General features: G+C 43.3%; 1 protein-coding gene across 9 annotated transcripts in view; it reads right to left on the bottom strand.

The window, feature by feature from the left end:
• Positions 1-1387: 1387 nt before the first annotated feature.
• Positions 1388-16977, bottom strand: part of LOC310948248 (protocadherin gamma-C5-like) — a gene marked incomplete at its 5' end in the record, with an annotated part of 65356 nt that continues 49766 nt past the window's right edge. For 3 of the 9 annotated variants that reach the window (XM_083915309.1, XM_083915307.1, XM_083915304.1), the window contains 3 exons: positions 1388-4092; positions 5796-5893; positions 9208-9266. In XM_083915309.1, the coding sequence (XP_083771435.1) occupies positions 3809-4092; positions 5796-5893; positions 9208-9266 (441 nt within the window). In that variant the 3' untranslated portion in view covers positions 1388-3808. Of the gene's footprint in view, positions 4093-5795; positions 5894-8208; positions 8263-9207; positions 9267-13844; positions 16508-16977 lie in introns of those variants that run through there. The other 6 variants (XM_083915303.1, XM_083915308.1, XM_083915306.1 and 3 more) reach the window with 4 other exon arrangements.

Below are 16977 nucleotides of genomic sequence, written 5' to 3' on the forward strand. Positions count from 1 at the left end.
CTCAGAGTTGCCAGGTTTGACTAATGGCTGGATATGTTTGTCTTCTTGCAGGTCATTTAGCTCAGCCAGGCTCTGATTGGAGCCAATAATGGCCACTGCTTAGATCTACATATAATAAAGATGTGGAGAACAGAGAATAGCATCCAGCGACTGGGGCTGACAGTTGCCGTGGCAACTACATAACACAGTGAGAGATGAGTGAGGGGAGTAAGCCATTTTGAGTACAAGAGTCTGCAGTGTTTGATGTTGAAATGCTGCTGTTTGATTTGTGGAATTAAATTATTTTATTTCATCTCATGTGCGGATATTTTATTGAATTAAAGGTTTTCTCCAATTTGCTTTTGGTTTTTGATTTTCTATAATCTTCAGGCAGTAACCTTAACTTTTGCATTAGCTGGTGTTAGAGTAGCCTGATTCATGAACACCCACATCATCTCCATCCCTCCAGCTCCTCTGTCCCTCCTTCCATCCCCCAACATCTGCAGCGGTGAGTTAAAGCCTGCTCCTTTTGTTTTGCTTAGTGACGTCCCATAGGCTATTTATAGGGACTATGTTATTGTGTAAGAGCTTGTGAAAGGCACAAAGAGCCGGAGCAGGCTGCCATGTTGCCTGGAGCGGCCCCAGGGTCTGTGAAAGGAAAGCTAAAGAACATGTGGCTATAATGTGATGAGCAACGGGACCTTAGGTGGAATTAGCTGTATGGATGTTTTTACTTTGATAGTTTCCTCAGTGTTTTGTTAACATTTATCTATTCTCTATAGAGATGATATGTCAGCTGTATCAATTGTATTAATCATCCCTCTGTGAGGGAAGCCACTCACCACATTCATCACTTTAAGATGATATATAAAAAATGTAAAATACCACATTATACAATGAAAATAGAAGTCTCTCCTTTTCTTGCTCTGGGTGATGTTTTTGCTGAATAATTTTCTTCCTGCATGTACTTTGAAAATATCTATTCCTGTCAATTCAAGTATGTTGGACAACTCAATTAGTCCCATAATTTATATGTCCTGGATATAGTTATGGACCCTTTTATCAACAAGTGTCTTGGCAATAAAGTGTCCTAATTAATATCTCTTGTTATCGTGTGACGAGGGACACGTTTTACTCTTTTATCTACCACACAGAAATAATCCAGGAATGGAAAGCTTCCTGGGCAACATTAGGAGTACTGCAGTCCTGCTAAATGTGGGTCAGAGATAAAAAGCATGTCTTAAAAAGGGTTTGAATGCACAGCGCACTGCAACTTACAGCATTTAATGCTTTTCTCAGGTGCGTCTCATGAATTAGTGTAAATGATGCACAAAGTTAACTCACTTGAACTGTAGCTCATAAGACAATTACGCATGAGAACATAAAACAGCAAACACATATTTTTAAATGATTTCAGAATCTTTTTATTTGAAATGTCAGTGTTCAAGAGAAAATAAAACAGCAATATAAATATTAGCATAAAAATAAGAGTAACACAGGGGTAAAGCGTGGGGGCTAAGCATTTGATAAGAAAGATAATACAGCAGGATAGAGTAGTATTAATTCAGCAGCGGACGGACATACACATATATAATATTTATAATCATTTGTTCATATGGACAGAAAGAGAATGAGAGGCATTCTTTCACAAATGCACAAGATAAAATCACCGCAAAAGAACATTAAGAGGTTACAGAAGGATAGAAACATTTCCATATTTTTTTGTTTTGTTTCTTTACAGGGTGATAAAAGAGAGAGAGAGAGAGAGAGAAAATGAACACAAAAATATGCGCAACACATATCACAAGTTAACTAGTCTACGTGTGTCACTTTGTTTACTTATCTAAAGTTGTCTTTAATTCATTTATTTACACTGAAGAGTTAGTTGGCTTCCATGGTGCTTAGTTACTACATTGCAACACAAACTGTTGAACATCTCAGATTTTTATTCATTATTGATTCTTTTTTTAAACTGTGGTTTTCTTATTTTTCTTGAAAAACAAAATGCAACACATTCCAGTAGTAAGCCACGGCTTGTGGAGAGGGACTTTTATTTTGAAAATGTTGGATGTGGTCCCTACTATACAAACAACTGGCTCATACCATCGACAGGACTTGTGTTTATTTACAGTGGGGAAGAGCCTCACAGGACCAGGGAGTGGAGGGGAGAGGTGAGTGGTAGAGAAGCTAAGGTTTCCCATTGATTTCAACTGAGGTGGGATATTTCAAAGGGCTCTCAAGTGGTATCTCCTCACCAACAGGGACAGCTGTACTTGGCTCTGTTGACCTCTACCTGGGTCAGTGCATTAGAGAAAGTTTAAGGGTTGGGCAGGTCAACAGTGGTTCCTCTGTACATTCAGTGGGTAGAGCCAAGGTTGTTTACCACCCCCCTGGTCGATGATACGACCCACCTCAGTCTGTGTACCCCTCACCACACCCCCTCCACTCCCCCTGACCCAGCCCGCAAGCTGCCTTTTCTCATGCAGTTGTATTTGGCCTGAGGCCTGACAGACAGATGGATGTTAAAGTAAAGACTTCATATCTTATACAAACAATTCCTCTATGCTATTGAATCATTATCTCCCAAAGAAAAAAAACTGTGTCACATCAAGAAGTGTCTTTCAGGACACTTCAGGACAGTGAGGGGTAATACTCCATTGAGGCCCTAGAGGCCTGCAAGGTGTCAAGAGACTTCTAAGCACTTAAGTTTACCACATCTATGCGTTTCCCTAAAGACCGAAGTGATTACTACCCCTACATCATCTCATCTTCAGAATACGAACAGTGCATTTCTTAATTGTTTGGCTCTCAATATGGGGTAGTGAGTGAGGGGAGGACACGAGCTGGGTGTGAGGAGGGGAGGGTAGAGGGTGCAGCTCAGCAGGACATTTTGGCGTGTTTGTGCCCATCTGGACGTTTCCTACAAGAAGCCCATCCCTGCTGCTATACCACCTGCATGGACAGCATGGCTTGTGACCCCATGACCAGCACCCTCTGCCAGCCCTTCCTCTGGGTGCATGCTCAGGTCGTAAAAATATCTAGAGGTTAAAATCTTATTTTTTTAAACTATGATTACAAAAGTAATTTCATTTTGTGTCAAATAAATGCTACATGTGCATTATATTGACCTGCGATTGGAGGGAGGATAACAGATTCAGAATTTCCTCCCCATTGTTTTTGCAATGCATAGTTTGCAACTCTAAACTAGTATATGTGATTTTAACCTTAAAGAGCATGCAGAAGAGTTTGTAATACCTGTCAAACAACAGCCTTATATCCACAGGGCTTATGCTTTAAGACCCTGCAAGGCTAACCCTATATAGGAATCTAGTGGATGGCAACTAGCATACTTTACAATAACGGACTTTCCACCTCCGGGAAAGAGCACAATAAATCCAACATGAAAGACATTAACATTTCATCTCTGAATACATCACTGCGTATAACCTTGTCACCCCAGCAAGGTTCCTTACACTGAATCTCTTTGTCCAAGTTCATTTGATTTTGCCAAAAAAGACCAAAACAAAAATCACAATAACCCCCCTTCCCTGCCAAAACGATCAACCAACAAAGATTATGTGGGCAAAACGTGACCTTTAGCACAGCACAGGTTATCAACAAACACACATTCAAGATACTTTCAAAAAACCATCAACATCCATCCAACGTCCATGTGGTCATAAGTGATTCGCTGTCGTTATTTAGACCGTGGCTAACACGAGTGACAGCAGAGCAGAAAGATACCTAAGGGGGGTGGGGGTATGGGGGTGTTGAATTTCTCATCAGATCAGGCCAGGTTTATCATTCCTCCATCTCACTCCGTCCAACTCTACTTCTTCTCCTTCTTGGTGGACTTCTTCTTGGAGGCAGGGGTCTGGGCGGCCTTGGGGGGTTCGGGCTGGGCCGAGGCCTGGGGCGGGGGCAGCGCCTGCTGGGCGGCCTGCTGGGCAGTGGCCTGCTGCTGCTGGGGGTTGGAGGTGAGGGTGGCCGTGCTACCAGGGATGTAGACGTTCTGGCGATAGTCAGGTACGTGCTGCAGGGTGAACTGGGGGCTGTAGCGGGTGCTCAGGCCCATGGTGCCGGGTCCCAGGGTGGCTGTAGCCTCGCTCACTTCTGGTGGGAAGAGAGACAGAGTGGGGGAATAAAGGGGTGAGGAGGGAGAGGAGAGAGGGATGAAACTTGTTAGACAAAAAGAATTAGAAAGTTTTAGTCTGATAGTGTTAGTGAAATGAAAATAGATCACAAAAGGAGACTAAACCAAGAGAAAAGATGCTTGATTGAAGGGAAATGCTGTGTGAACATTACATACTTATTAATTGATTCAAACATATCCCACTGCTCTGGCCAAACATAGGTTTGCCATGAGTTGAACTAAAAAGGGGGCATGAATAGAAGTAATATGAACAAATGAGTCAGAAGAGGTGTTACACAATGGTTGATTGTATACAGATGTTTTTTTTTGTCTTAACAGAGATGATGAAACAGTCTCCCCAGCATACTCCTTTGTGTTTCTGGCTTTCCATCACCCTTGCCCTGAGTGTGTGTGCGCGCATGACGTAGCTGCTCAGCTCATAATTCTCACACAGCCCCTGCATTGCAGAGCCAGAGACACAAACGCTCCCTCCCCCATCCTGTAGTTCCTCTTGGCCTATATAAACACACATATACACACACAAAAACGACAATGCTAACTGGCTTCCAAAGGGCCAGAGGAGTAAATTAAAACATATTTTTCATAATCTTTCTGTTCTCACACAGTGCTGTGTTGATTTCCCGACTGCTCGTGCCATCAACACTAACAGTAAGTATAGAGGAGAGATGACCTTCAGTATTTATCACATGCACTGTTTGGTCTTTCCTTCCTGATGGCACTAACTGTTCATTCCATCCAACTTTGTGCTGACATGCAGGTTACAACTGTGCCCAATTCAGAGCCCTTTTTCTCTCTCTCTCTCTCTTTCTCTCTCTGTTAACTCCGATGGAAAAATTCCACACCACGTCCGGTGCAGTGTCCAAGAGGGGGAGGGTGTGATTGTGTGTGTGTGTGTGTGTGTGTGTGTGTGTGTGTTTAAAGGGAGGGAGCTGCTATGTGTCAATGGTTCAAATAACAGTGGAAACGATGACTTGAGTCTATTTGGCAATAAATCATGTCACGTTTGTCTCTGCATCATTTCTGCGTATTTTGTGTTCGACTGTCACAGTTGGTATTGCACAGCCTTCTTTCAAGGACAATTTTATGTGTATTTTTCCGTGTTATTATGAAGGCTTCTACAGTAAAAGCCCAAAGATGAATCATTGTGCGTGTTCCCTCAGTGCTGGTTAGGCAGTCACTGCAGGAACAGAGAAATAGGGCAGTAGAGGGAGGACATGTTCTACAATATGAGAATCTTTAGTTATGTATGAGCCTAAAGGTTGCATATTACATACCATTTCATGTAGCTCTTTACCCTATTGCTTATGATAAAACACTGTACATGTGATCAGTGTTGTTAGTGGAAACATGCATATCTGTCATGTTGTTGAATTCAACAAGTCAACTGTACTGTTTATCTGAGGGACTGCAGGTAGTTAAGTCCACCGTCTGAATATCTTTTGGATAGTTATTAGCACACAACCACGACATGGAAACATCAATGTCAACAGAGAGAGCTTTATCAATGAGCGAGCCTGGCTGGTTGCCCTCAAACCAAACAGGAACCTAAATGAACAACCCCTGCCCACGCACCCTCACTGAGCATATGAAGAGACAAATTGGTTTGGAAAAGAGAAGATGAATTGATAGAAGGCAAGAAAATATGACAAGGTATTGGACTCACCGTTGGCTGCAGCCATCAGGGCCTGGAGCTGTTCAGCCTCAGTTGGGGGTTGTGGCCAGGGGCCAGTTCCCATGGCAACCTCAGGTCCTCCAGTTGCCCTGTGGCAAAAACGAAAAAAAGAGAAATTGTAAATAACTGGTGGTTCATCCTCTCCAATGTGTGTGTGTGTGTTTAGCTCACTGGTTTGACAGTTGGTGGTTTATGATGCAAAGGCAAAGCAGCTGATGGTGAAGTACACAGCCTGAGGGAAACTCAGCAAGGATAACAAGGAGGATGTATAGTTTACAAAACAGGGTGTGTCTAAAACAAATGCACTCTCGTAAACACACTCTTGTCTGTCAGCACACAGACACATAGTAGCAAAGCGTGTTCGCGCATTCACACACAGTAAACATTGTACAACATTCACACACTCTCCGGTATGACCATGAGCACTGCGCCTTCTAGTAAACCTGATTAAATATTTAATGATCCCGGCTTTGAAAGGAAATAGCTGTCTGCATAGCCACATGCACAGCGCTCAGTAGGCAGTGAACATTTCCATCTGGAAAAGCTTCACCTTCAAAGGCTTGTTTATTTAAAGTCTGCGATTTGCATGTGAGGGCAACAAAGGAGAAATCAGACCTGCGACCTATTATGATCACCTACGTACTTATTTCCATTCCCACACTTGTGACACATCAACACAAGTTCTACAATGCTTTAATCCTGCATCTGCCCAGAAACCTCCATCTTTAGGGTTTTAGATGGTAGTTTACAATGGCCACAAAACTGCAGTATGTTATCGTCATGCTACTAGTACATGTCATAAAAATAACTAATAAATGTCACTTCACTTCATTAGAAGACTAACAGAAGTAACAGAAATATCCTATAAAACCATTATGGATGCAGCTTCTAGAGTTGTTCCAGAGCAAAAACAATATATACGGTATTAACAAATCTTTCAACCTCCTGAATTGTGTGTCCGTGTGTTGAGTATTGGTTTGTACAATTTGACTGTTTTTGGGCAATAACAAACCACTTTTAGTGGAGGATCATTAACCCACATGGACATGGGTAAAAAGGTTCAGGTGGAGTGTACAGCTCCAAATAAGACAATAAATGACAAATCAAGGTCTCAGGTTCTTTTCCTTTCCTTTCTGACAAAAGGCCATATTAATACATGAGAAAAACAGGACTGTAGGAATATAGATAGTGAGTTAAATACATGATAGATAAAGAGGAACACCCTCTTTTCTATTTAAAACCAACTTAAAAAGCCTCTTGGACAAATTGGTCTGCTTCAGAGAATTAGGAGAGAGTAAAGGACACAACCAGGGAAAGAGTGAAAGAGGAATTCTAACATAAAACAGGGATTTGTTTAAGAGCAGGTTGCCAGGTCTCACTGCCAAAACTCTGAAGTGGTTTTCAGTTCGGCGCCAGGGAGAGACTGAGGGAGAGTACGGTCTGTGACAGGCAGCCAATGAGAAACAGGCTGGTTTAGAGCACAGTCAGTAAAGCCAGGGCAGCCATTTTGTTCCTCTTCACAACACTTAAGATAAAAGGGAATGCTTCATTTGAGCCAAATTAGCATCTCTCTGTACTTATCATATCCTGTGGTTGTGTTAAGCGCTTCCTGTGGTCAGGATTATCACTTCCTGTGGGTAAGATTGTGAACTGTGGTCCAGAGGGATGTCCTTGGTTGGCCAGACAGGGCTATCGTTTTCCCTCTACAACCTTACATGACATGTTTTATCTCGAATGAAGGCTGTTCTTGTTGTTTTGCGGAGAACATTCTAGACTTCAAATTTAATTTCAGCCAGTCACATGGTGTATATGTTGAGATCTGACCTCAACAGTGCTGTTTACTTCATTGAGGAACATTGTGACGTATAACTTTAAAAGACAGATGTCTGTGCTGTCTCTTTTTTGTTATCCTCAAGTTGATAAACCACATGAAAAAGCCACATGTGGTGGTGATGTTGAGCTACAATCATCACAGACATACATCAAAGGCAACATTGTATGGTAAGCCAGTCTTCCAATAGAGAAAACAAGAGCTCTCAGAGTATAATGACTATATGTATAGCACACATACAAGGCATAACAAATCTACAAAACACTGCACGCAAACGCAAATGTATCACAACCCTTTCTACGCCACAGCAGGCATTGTGGCCTATGGACATCGATCAACAAACCCCATCAAACTTTTAGGGAGACTAACAGAAGCTATGGGTTAGGTTCATCTACACACAGCACAGCACTCAACTGCAGTGCACTACCTAAAAGATAATCACAACTCTCTGTCCTTATCAGCTGATTTGTGATCGGGTCCCTATTTCACTGAATAGTGACTGGACAAAACTGAACACTGATCAGCTTCTATGGACAGAAAGTGACAATATAGTGTCTACGTCTAAATTAGTACCTTGTCCCACTCTTCGACGTCCATCGTATGTGTGTACCGTATGGCATGTGGGGACTAAAAACACAACATGTTATACAGACTGAAAGAACCATTTTGTATTTGACTCAAGGCTGGAGTTTGTGTATGAAAAAGGAAAATGCTGAGATACTGTGCTCTAGATCTCAGTGGAAAGAATGTTGAGTCTGTCATATCCATTTAAATTTTTTCTCCAATATATTCATAATTCCAGTGGTATTCTATAACAAATATGGTGTGTGTGTATGTGTATATCTGTGGGCATCTAACATTTTCCTGACTTGGCTCAACAGAGCATTTTGCCCAGCTGGTATGTTTCAGGGAGAAACCTTGACTCATAGAATGTGTTGTGCAATCATTGCTGTGAAAACTGTTACTGCACGCACTCCATTCTAGCCCACACAATTTGGGCAGATAGCAATCATCAAACCATCGACATACACGCTCACTAAAACACACAACTGAAATAGAAAAACACACTTCATCTATTGTCACTTAAGCAAGTCAGTATGACCTCTCAGGTGGAAGAAACTGAAGAGAGCCCAAGAAGGATAAATACACTATCCCATCCCCCCACTTGCTCTGGTCACCGTCCCTCATCAGTAGTACTGAGTGATGGCGCACAGGCTCAGAGAGTGCAGCAAGGAGAGGAACAGGAGGGGAAGGGGAGGGGGAGTGAGCTGCGGCAGCCATTTTATAAAGCAGCCTGGAACTAGGCAGAGATGCTCATTCAGGAGTGAAACTCAAGAATCTGTCTCAACTGAGCAGAATCATGCAATAAAACCATCCCTACAGAGTAATTCCAAGTTGGATTTAGATGGTTGCTTTGTGACTTTGATCTCATCAGTATTTTACAGTAAGCAATCAGCTCTTATGGTTACAGCATTCACTACCATCCCCCTCTTTTTTATTCCTCATCCTTCATCACTCACTCTGTCTTAACGATAAGCTTGCGTGTGTCTATGTGCGTCTCAGTTTACTTACCCACTAGGTCCGGGTCTCGGTCCCTGTGTGAAGCGCCAGTCATTGTTGGGTGGCTTTTGCTGTGAAGAGAACAGAAGATGCAACATGAATCGTATGTTTCATTTCAACAACAGCAAGACGTTTCTGAGGTGCAACTTAATGTTGTTGCTTTGAGGCTGACATCTGTGTGTGAAGGTGTGTGTATGTCTGTCTGTGATTTAGAAAACCTTTTCAGTTTTTAGTTAGGCTCAACAAAGGGTGACAGATGGCAACAAATAGCTGTATGCACAGGCATACATGTTGTTCCAAAAGCTGTGGAGCATAAAATGCTGCAGGGGAACACACACACAAACACACACACACACACAAACACACACACGCACACGCACACAAACAACAAAAACACAAAATGGGGTGCTGCCTAGGATCCCAACAACTGAGAAAACAGCTGTATAATAGTATAATAAGCCCATAAGATGCCCAAAGGACTACTGGAAGTGAGTTTTTCACTGCACATAAACAGTCTAATATACAGAATTCTACAGATCATAGATGAATAAATGCTGGCAAAATTAAAACCATGACACTCCCACAAGACTTTTGGGTGCCAGATTGGTCACCAAACCATCACGGAGATATTGCAACGACAGTAGCTAAGCAGTGATAAAAGCCTCTCATCTCTGTGCCCCTTCTACTCTCTATTAATGTCTTCAAGCCCATTGCACTCTTGTCCATCTCTACCTCACTGGCCATGCCATCATGTCTTTTCCATCTCTCTAGCTCTTTCCCTCTCTCTCAGGCTCTCTTGTTGTGCAGTGATGCGGTGAATAGACCCTTGGCTTGGATCCAGATTCTGCCGCCTAATCGACACAAGAGCTCCCCAGAGAGAGAGGCCAGCAGGATGATGTGCTGCATTATTAAAAGAGCTGTTCTACCCGAGGGAATGACGGAAAGAAGCAAGAGAGAAATGAGAAAGAGAAAATACCCAGACAAAAGGAACAGTCAAGACTGGAGCATCTATTTGAATAAAGGTAAACAAGGAACAAATGCACCAGTGAATGGTGACTTATTGAATGCACTGAAAGAAAAGAAAACAAAGGCTGTTAAAAAAAGTGAAATGGGAAAAAGTGTTCAGTATCCATGCTGACTAAACAAGTTACTGCCACTCCACGATAAGTGATTTACAGAGAACTCAACAGCAACTTAAATAGGGGAGTCAAAGAAGGGACTGTGGTATATTGTCTGGTCTACTAAGGGCCTATGAAGGAAACTACAAAGGGTGAGAGGGGGTGTAAATGATAATGTGAAGAATGAAGGAGTTGTATAACAGTTAGTAGATCCAACTTTAACAAACAAGGTCTGTTTTTTCCCTTGGTGGTCTGTTTAGTCATGTCAACGCCAGAACCTACAAGTTGTCAATATAACAACATAAAACCATTGTGGATGATGATGAGAAGTTGAGGGCATATTTGATCTCTCAGACTCCCTTCGGAGCAGAGCCTTGTTAATGTGTGAAATCTAAAAATGGACTCAAAGATGTGCATATGTGCGTAGGCATGTAAGTCTGTCTGAGCTTTGGTAGAAAGAGGAAAAGATCAGCACTGAGTGGAGGCAAACATCCACAGAGAGGCCCAGCATTCCAGCTGTGTGACTCGTTCTCACCACACAAACACTCACAGACACACGCTTGTCATTTCCAAGGTCTAGTCTCACAGCAGGCATGTGGAATAAAGGATAGTAGACTCTACTGATATATTGGGCCTTACTGCTTGCTTAAGGTTAACACAAGGTTAATGCAACTATTAATGCAATTATTAATGCAAATCTCTTCTGCTCAAGAAGAAGGTCAAATTAAATGACTTCATTCTTACATTTAACTGTTAAGCGTTGAGTTCTTAGGTTAGGTTAGGTTAGGTTAAGTTGGTTTGGACAATATCAGTTGCCAGGGAAAACAAATCTAGCTCCAATCATCTTAGTATGTTTATGTTATGTGTATTAGTGAGTTGATAATTTAGGATAGATGTGATGAAAATATTAAAAATGCATAAGACTTTTTTCGGAGTGTAAGGTAAATTAAAAAGGCTGGAGACATAGAGAGAAGCCCAAATAGACTACCCAGGGAAACCAGGCCTAGGGAAAGAGGTGAAGGGATTACAGTTCTGTGGGCCTGAATTCTCATCCAATAGAAATACTTTCTTATCAGCCTGGGAGCTTTAAATACTGTAGGTCTGCTCCCCTTACATCTTTAAGCTGTACCAAAGAGTTTTGAGAGCTCTGAGAGCTCCCCAGGTGAATTACAACCTGAGTTAAGCAGGTACCACAACACAATGTCTATCAGTTGAAGTACTATCATCTTAAGAAATGAGATGGATATTTATTATGTAAGCACTGGATTCCTCAGAGGGTAAACTGGACTGACCAGACCATGGGCACATCTGGAAAAAAAATCTACATGTAAAAAATGTCCTTTACACATACAGGTCCATCTCGTACTCTATTAAAGATTCCATGTGCGCGCACACACACACACACACACACACACACACACACACACACACACACACACACACACACACACACACACACACACACACACACACACACACACACACACACACACACACACACACACACACACACACACACACACACACACACACACACACACACACACTGAGCACTGCGGCAAGAGAGAAGCACAATGTGTGGTGCTTGATTTCAATATTTCATCTCCCTTAAATAAACATCATGACTCAAATCATAAAACCCTTGTGAGTTTTTGAATCACATGAGCCAGTTTGTCCCATGTATGGCTTCATCATCCATAAAAAAGTATATTTACAAAAATCTCGTCCTCACTCAGTGCCCGTGCCAACCCTTATATACTCCCACAAGCTCAAAGACTGAAAAAAACACATGGCCATGACAATGTCCTTTGAATGTAGGATTTTGCTACTAAAGACAGGGGAATAATTGCAAAGATGGAAGAGACAAGTGAAGAGGCAACTTAGTTGGTGAGTCAAAATCATCAGGATTACATGGCATGTTCAGCACACAATCTCGATTAATTCCAGAGTATGCTTATTTTAATGCAATGATTTATATGTTTCAGGCCAATTGAAAGCAAATAAACCTTTTAACCTATCTGTGTTAGCACATGGTTTAATATTGTGCCAAAAAAGCACACTAGAGGATATAAAGAAGGGCAGTGGGAAGTGACAGACAATTGGGCACTAACACCCCAGGGTCCTGCTAAAATTACACACTACTGAAGGCTCCTGCCTAATGCTTTATATACACAATCTCACACATAAGCATATAAACACCCCTAGTGATGTCTGCAGCTCTACAGCCTTCTGTCGCTGTGGCACACGTGCATAAAAAGATATCCTTCCTTTCTCTTTGTCTATCCCTCTATCTCTTTTCCTCTGTTGTCCTCATTGCACACGTGTCACTAGAGAAAGGAGACAGATGGTACCCTGCTGACCTCAAGAACAACCTAATTCAGCACAGTACGAGTGTCTATGTTATACAGACTAATGAGAAATAGGAGAATCTTATGGATATTAAACAGACACAAGGGTAAACATCCTGTTGTGTAGAGAAGAAATAGTTATCACAACAGCAACTTATAACAACAACAAGAATAATGACCTTCAATCAAACTCTGCTTCCTTTGCATCAAAACACAAAATGGGCTGTGTCTTATGCACGTGAATGTTATCTGGTTAACTTCGCTTCACACCCCACTCTAAATGCATGGAATAAAGTATAATTTCTGACCAAAGATCAAAGAATGGAAGATAAAAATGTCTGGGCAGAACTCACAGCGAAAATGGCCGCACTCATGTGATGCTGAGTCCTGCAACCAATCACCAATCAGAGGACAACAGGAAGTCAGGGGTCAGGCCACTGACCCCATGAATTCCTGTTTTTCAGCTACTGCTTTATTCTTTGACTTCCACCACCCCACCTCTCTTTCCATTTTCAGTCCTTGGCCCTTTTCCTCTCCTTCTCCCCCCCATCTCTCCCTCTGTCATCCTGTTCCCCTCTGTCTCCCAGCTATTCCACTGAGCCAACACTGCAGGATATTTTCATCTGTCTGTCTCCTCCTCTCCATCTGTTAGCAGCACTTATGTTACCCCCTTTACCCTTTCTTTGATATTTCTTCTCCAACTATCTTCTTTCTGCCTGACTTTCACTTTATCTGCATCTTTCTTTTCCATGAAGAACAGCTTCTCTCTGTCAGTTTAGTTACTGGAAGTCAGAGATAGTAACCACATTTTCTACCCTCAGGTCAGATTAAATATTAAGATGTTCTTCACGCTGTCCAAACCTGTCTAGTGAACAATAAAGCTTTAAGAGCTGTTTCACCATGTACAGGCAAAAAGTGAGGTTTCAGATTAAATACTGCAGAGCTACGTGACAGGGTAATAGCACTCTACTGGGGGAGTTAAAATATCAAAACTATGACTTTGGGCCATTCTTTGTATAGATATTCCATCAGAATGACAAAACTGCATGTGAAAAACATTTCTTGAGATACTTGATGCATTTCTCAAACCCATCTATTTAGATTCCGAAACACCTCTATTGGTCTCATCCCAGAATGGCATATCCCACCAATGCCATGCTTGCTCTCCAACGTAATCCCTCACCTCACTGGCTGAGTTCATAAGGTGCTTCCTGCTGAGTGTCATGTTGAGTGTGTTGTTGTGACTCAGCATGGGTGTCTTCATAAATACAAAGTCACTCCGGCTGGATAGGGTGGAGTAGCAGGGCCTGTAGGTGCGTGTGTGAGGATCCTGTGGGCCTCCCACGACCTCCATATAGCGTATGGGTCCATCAGTATTGAGCTGCAGGTGCAGGTCCTTGCTTGGCCTCTGGTGATAGCGGGTGGACCTGTGGCGACCGTAGCAGCAGCAGCAGTCAGAGTCTCCAAACTCTGGGTCCCGGTGCCTTAGGCAGCGTACCATGAGGACGACAAAGGTGATAAAGGACACCGCTGATACACAGGCTAGAGAGATGATGAGGTAAAAAGTGATGTCCGACATCCCTGTGCGGTGATAGAAAGGTTTGTGGCGAGGGCTTGCTGGGGCATCGTTGGCCATGCCCTTCTCGTCCACAGTTACTGTGATGTTTACAGAAGTGGACTTTGGTGGGTCACCCCTGTCCTCAATAATGATCACGATGTCATAAGCTGAGCCCCCTTCCTCCTCTGCCCACTTGCGGGCTGTGCGGAGCTCACCGGTGTGTGCCCCTATACGAAACATGCCAGCATTTGGTCCAGGGGCAATAGAGTAAAGCAACCACGCATTGTGCCCACTGTCCGCATCCACCCCTACAAGTTTATTTATGAGGTGTCCTGGACCGGCAGATGGGGGCACAGTGAACTGTAATCCTTTGTCTTTTGGGTAGGAGGGGTGTACAATCATTGGCATATTGTCATTCACATCCACCACAAACACATGCACTGTGACGTTGGCTGTCCGTGGGGGCACCCCAGCATCCCGGGCCTGCACCTCAATACGGAAAGCTTTGAGCTGTTCATGATCCAGAGATCGCATGCTGTAGATGTGGCCAGTCTCTGGGTTAATGTAAACATAAGAAGAGATGGGTGAGCCCTGTACCATGCTGGGGTGGATAGAGTAGGAGATGCGAGCATTGTCACCCAGGTCTGGGTCAGTGGCTGACACAGCAGCGATGGGGGCACTGGGAGCATTGTTCTCTGGGATGTCCACAGAGTATGAAGGCTGGGAGAAGGTGGGGGCATTGTCATTTACATCAGAGAGTTTTACCACAAAGGTGGTTTGGGATGAAAGGGGAGGGGAACCAGCATCAGTGGCCTTGATGACCACTGTGTACTCCGGGACAGTCTCACGGTCCAGGTTTCCAGCTGTGGTGAGGCTGTAATGTCTACCAAAGGCGGAATTAAGTTTGAATGGCAAACCTGGTTGGACAGTTAATGTAACTTCCCCATTCACAGAAGAGTCCAGGTCCCGTGCACTTATGAGTGCTATCACAGTCTCAGGCGCTGAGTCCTCTCTGATGGGACTGGTCAGTGATGTCAGTGTCACCTCTGGTACGTTGTCATTCACATCAATGATGTCCACTATGACGTTACAGGAGCCCTCCATAGCGGGAGAGCCCCCATCTCTGGCCTGCACAGTGATGTGGTATGCAGTGGCTATCTCATAATCCACATCACCCTTCACCCGGATCTCCCCGGTTTTAGAATCCACACTGAAAAGGTTGAGGACGCGTTCCGGTGTATATTTACTAAACAGGAAAGATATATCTCCGTTGTTACCCGAATCAGCGTCAGTCGCGTTCAATTTCGTAACTAAAGTGCCCCGTGCAACATTTTCTAATAACCTAACTTTCTTTACGGGCTCGTCAAAGACGGGCGCATTGTCATTTACATCCAGAATTTTAATGAGCATAAGCGTTGAGCCAGATTTCTCCGGCTGACCCCCATCTACAGCAGTGAGCAACAGGCGAAACGAGGCCTGCGTCTCCCTGTCCAAAGGTTTATCCACCACTAGCTCTGGAAACTTGCTGCCGTCACTTTTACTTTCCACATTTAAAGTAAAGAAGTCATTTGCTGCGAGATGGTAAGTGCGTAACGAGTTGGTACCAACGTCTGGATCGTGTGCGCTCTCCAAACGGAACCTGGTGCCTGGAGCGGCCGCCTCTGATATCTCCAGAGAAATGTTGCTGGTTGAAAACTGCGGTGCGTTGTCATTCACATCCAGAACGTCCACCACGACTCGATGAATGTCTAAAGGATCCTCCAGAACTATTTGGAGGTGTAGTGAACATACCGAACTTAATTCGCACATTTGCTCCCTGTCAATTTTTTGTTTGATAACCAATTCGCCGGTCGCCTGCTTTACCTCAAAATACTGCGTCGTGGATTCCGAGACCACCCGCAACCTCCTCTGAACAATCCTCTGAGCAGAAAGACTCAAATCTTTAGCAATATTCCCAACGACAGAGCCCGGGTTTAATTCCTCTGACACGGAATAGCTGAGTTGAGCGGACGCACAGGAGAGGCAAGCTAAATAAAAGCAAAGCATCCAAAGCCTCCCTCCTCTGGAGCGCTTCCTCTGCCTGGAGTCCATTTTGCTGCGCTCCGAGGATCGGAGAATGGGAAAGTTTTTAACTTCTTCTTTCACCGTAACGTATCCATAGTAATGTTAAAATGAGGAGGCCAGGCTTGATGGTAAACATTTCCGTTTTAAAAATAGAGCGATGGGAAGTTTTGATGTGATCATGTCGGCCTTCTTTTAAGAAAAAAACGAGGACAAAAATCAGAGTATTTTCTTCCTCCACTGAAACTCTCTGCTCTGTCTCCTCCGCCTCACTCCCCACATGGGCGGGGAGAGGCCACAGAGGCCTTCCCCCTCATTGAAAGACAGGGCTAGACCAGCTCTGTCATACAGCTCACACAGTGAGAGAAAACTTTCCAGTGTCTCCACTTGCACTGACAGGCAACTTAATTCTCATAAAAAGTTGAAGAGGACAATGTAAACGGAATAACAGGGAAATATGATATGACTGTGGAAAATTAAATGTTTCATTATCCAAGGAAATAGTATGCGGAGGATAGTTAGTACCCTATTGTTATACATTTCACACATTCAGTCACGTGATCTCATTGCTCCTCATTATCAGAGCACAGTATCAAGCAGCTGTTATTTATAGCAATGCTATTTGTATCCGCAGGGGGGCATGGTTTCCAAACTGGGTTTAGTCTGTCCATATCAAAGGAAAGTTTAAATGGAACTT

This window comes from Echiichthys vipera (genome assembly GCF_963691815.1).
Source record: "Echiichthys vipera genome assembly, chromosome: 6".
Taxonomy (NCBI): domain Eukaryota; kingdom Metazoa; phylum Chordata; class Actinopteri; order Perciformes; family Trachinidae; genus Echiichthys; species Echiichthys vipera.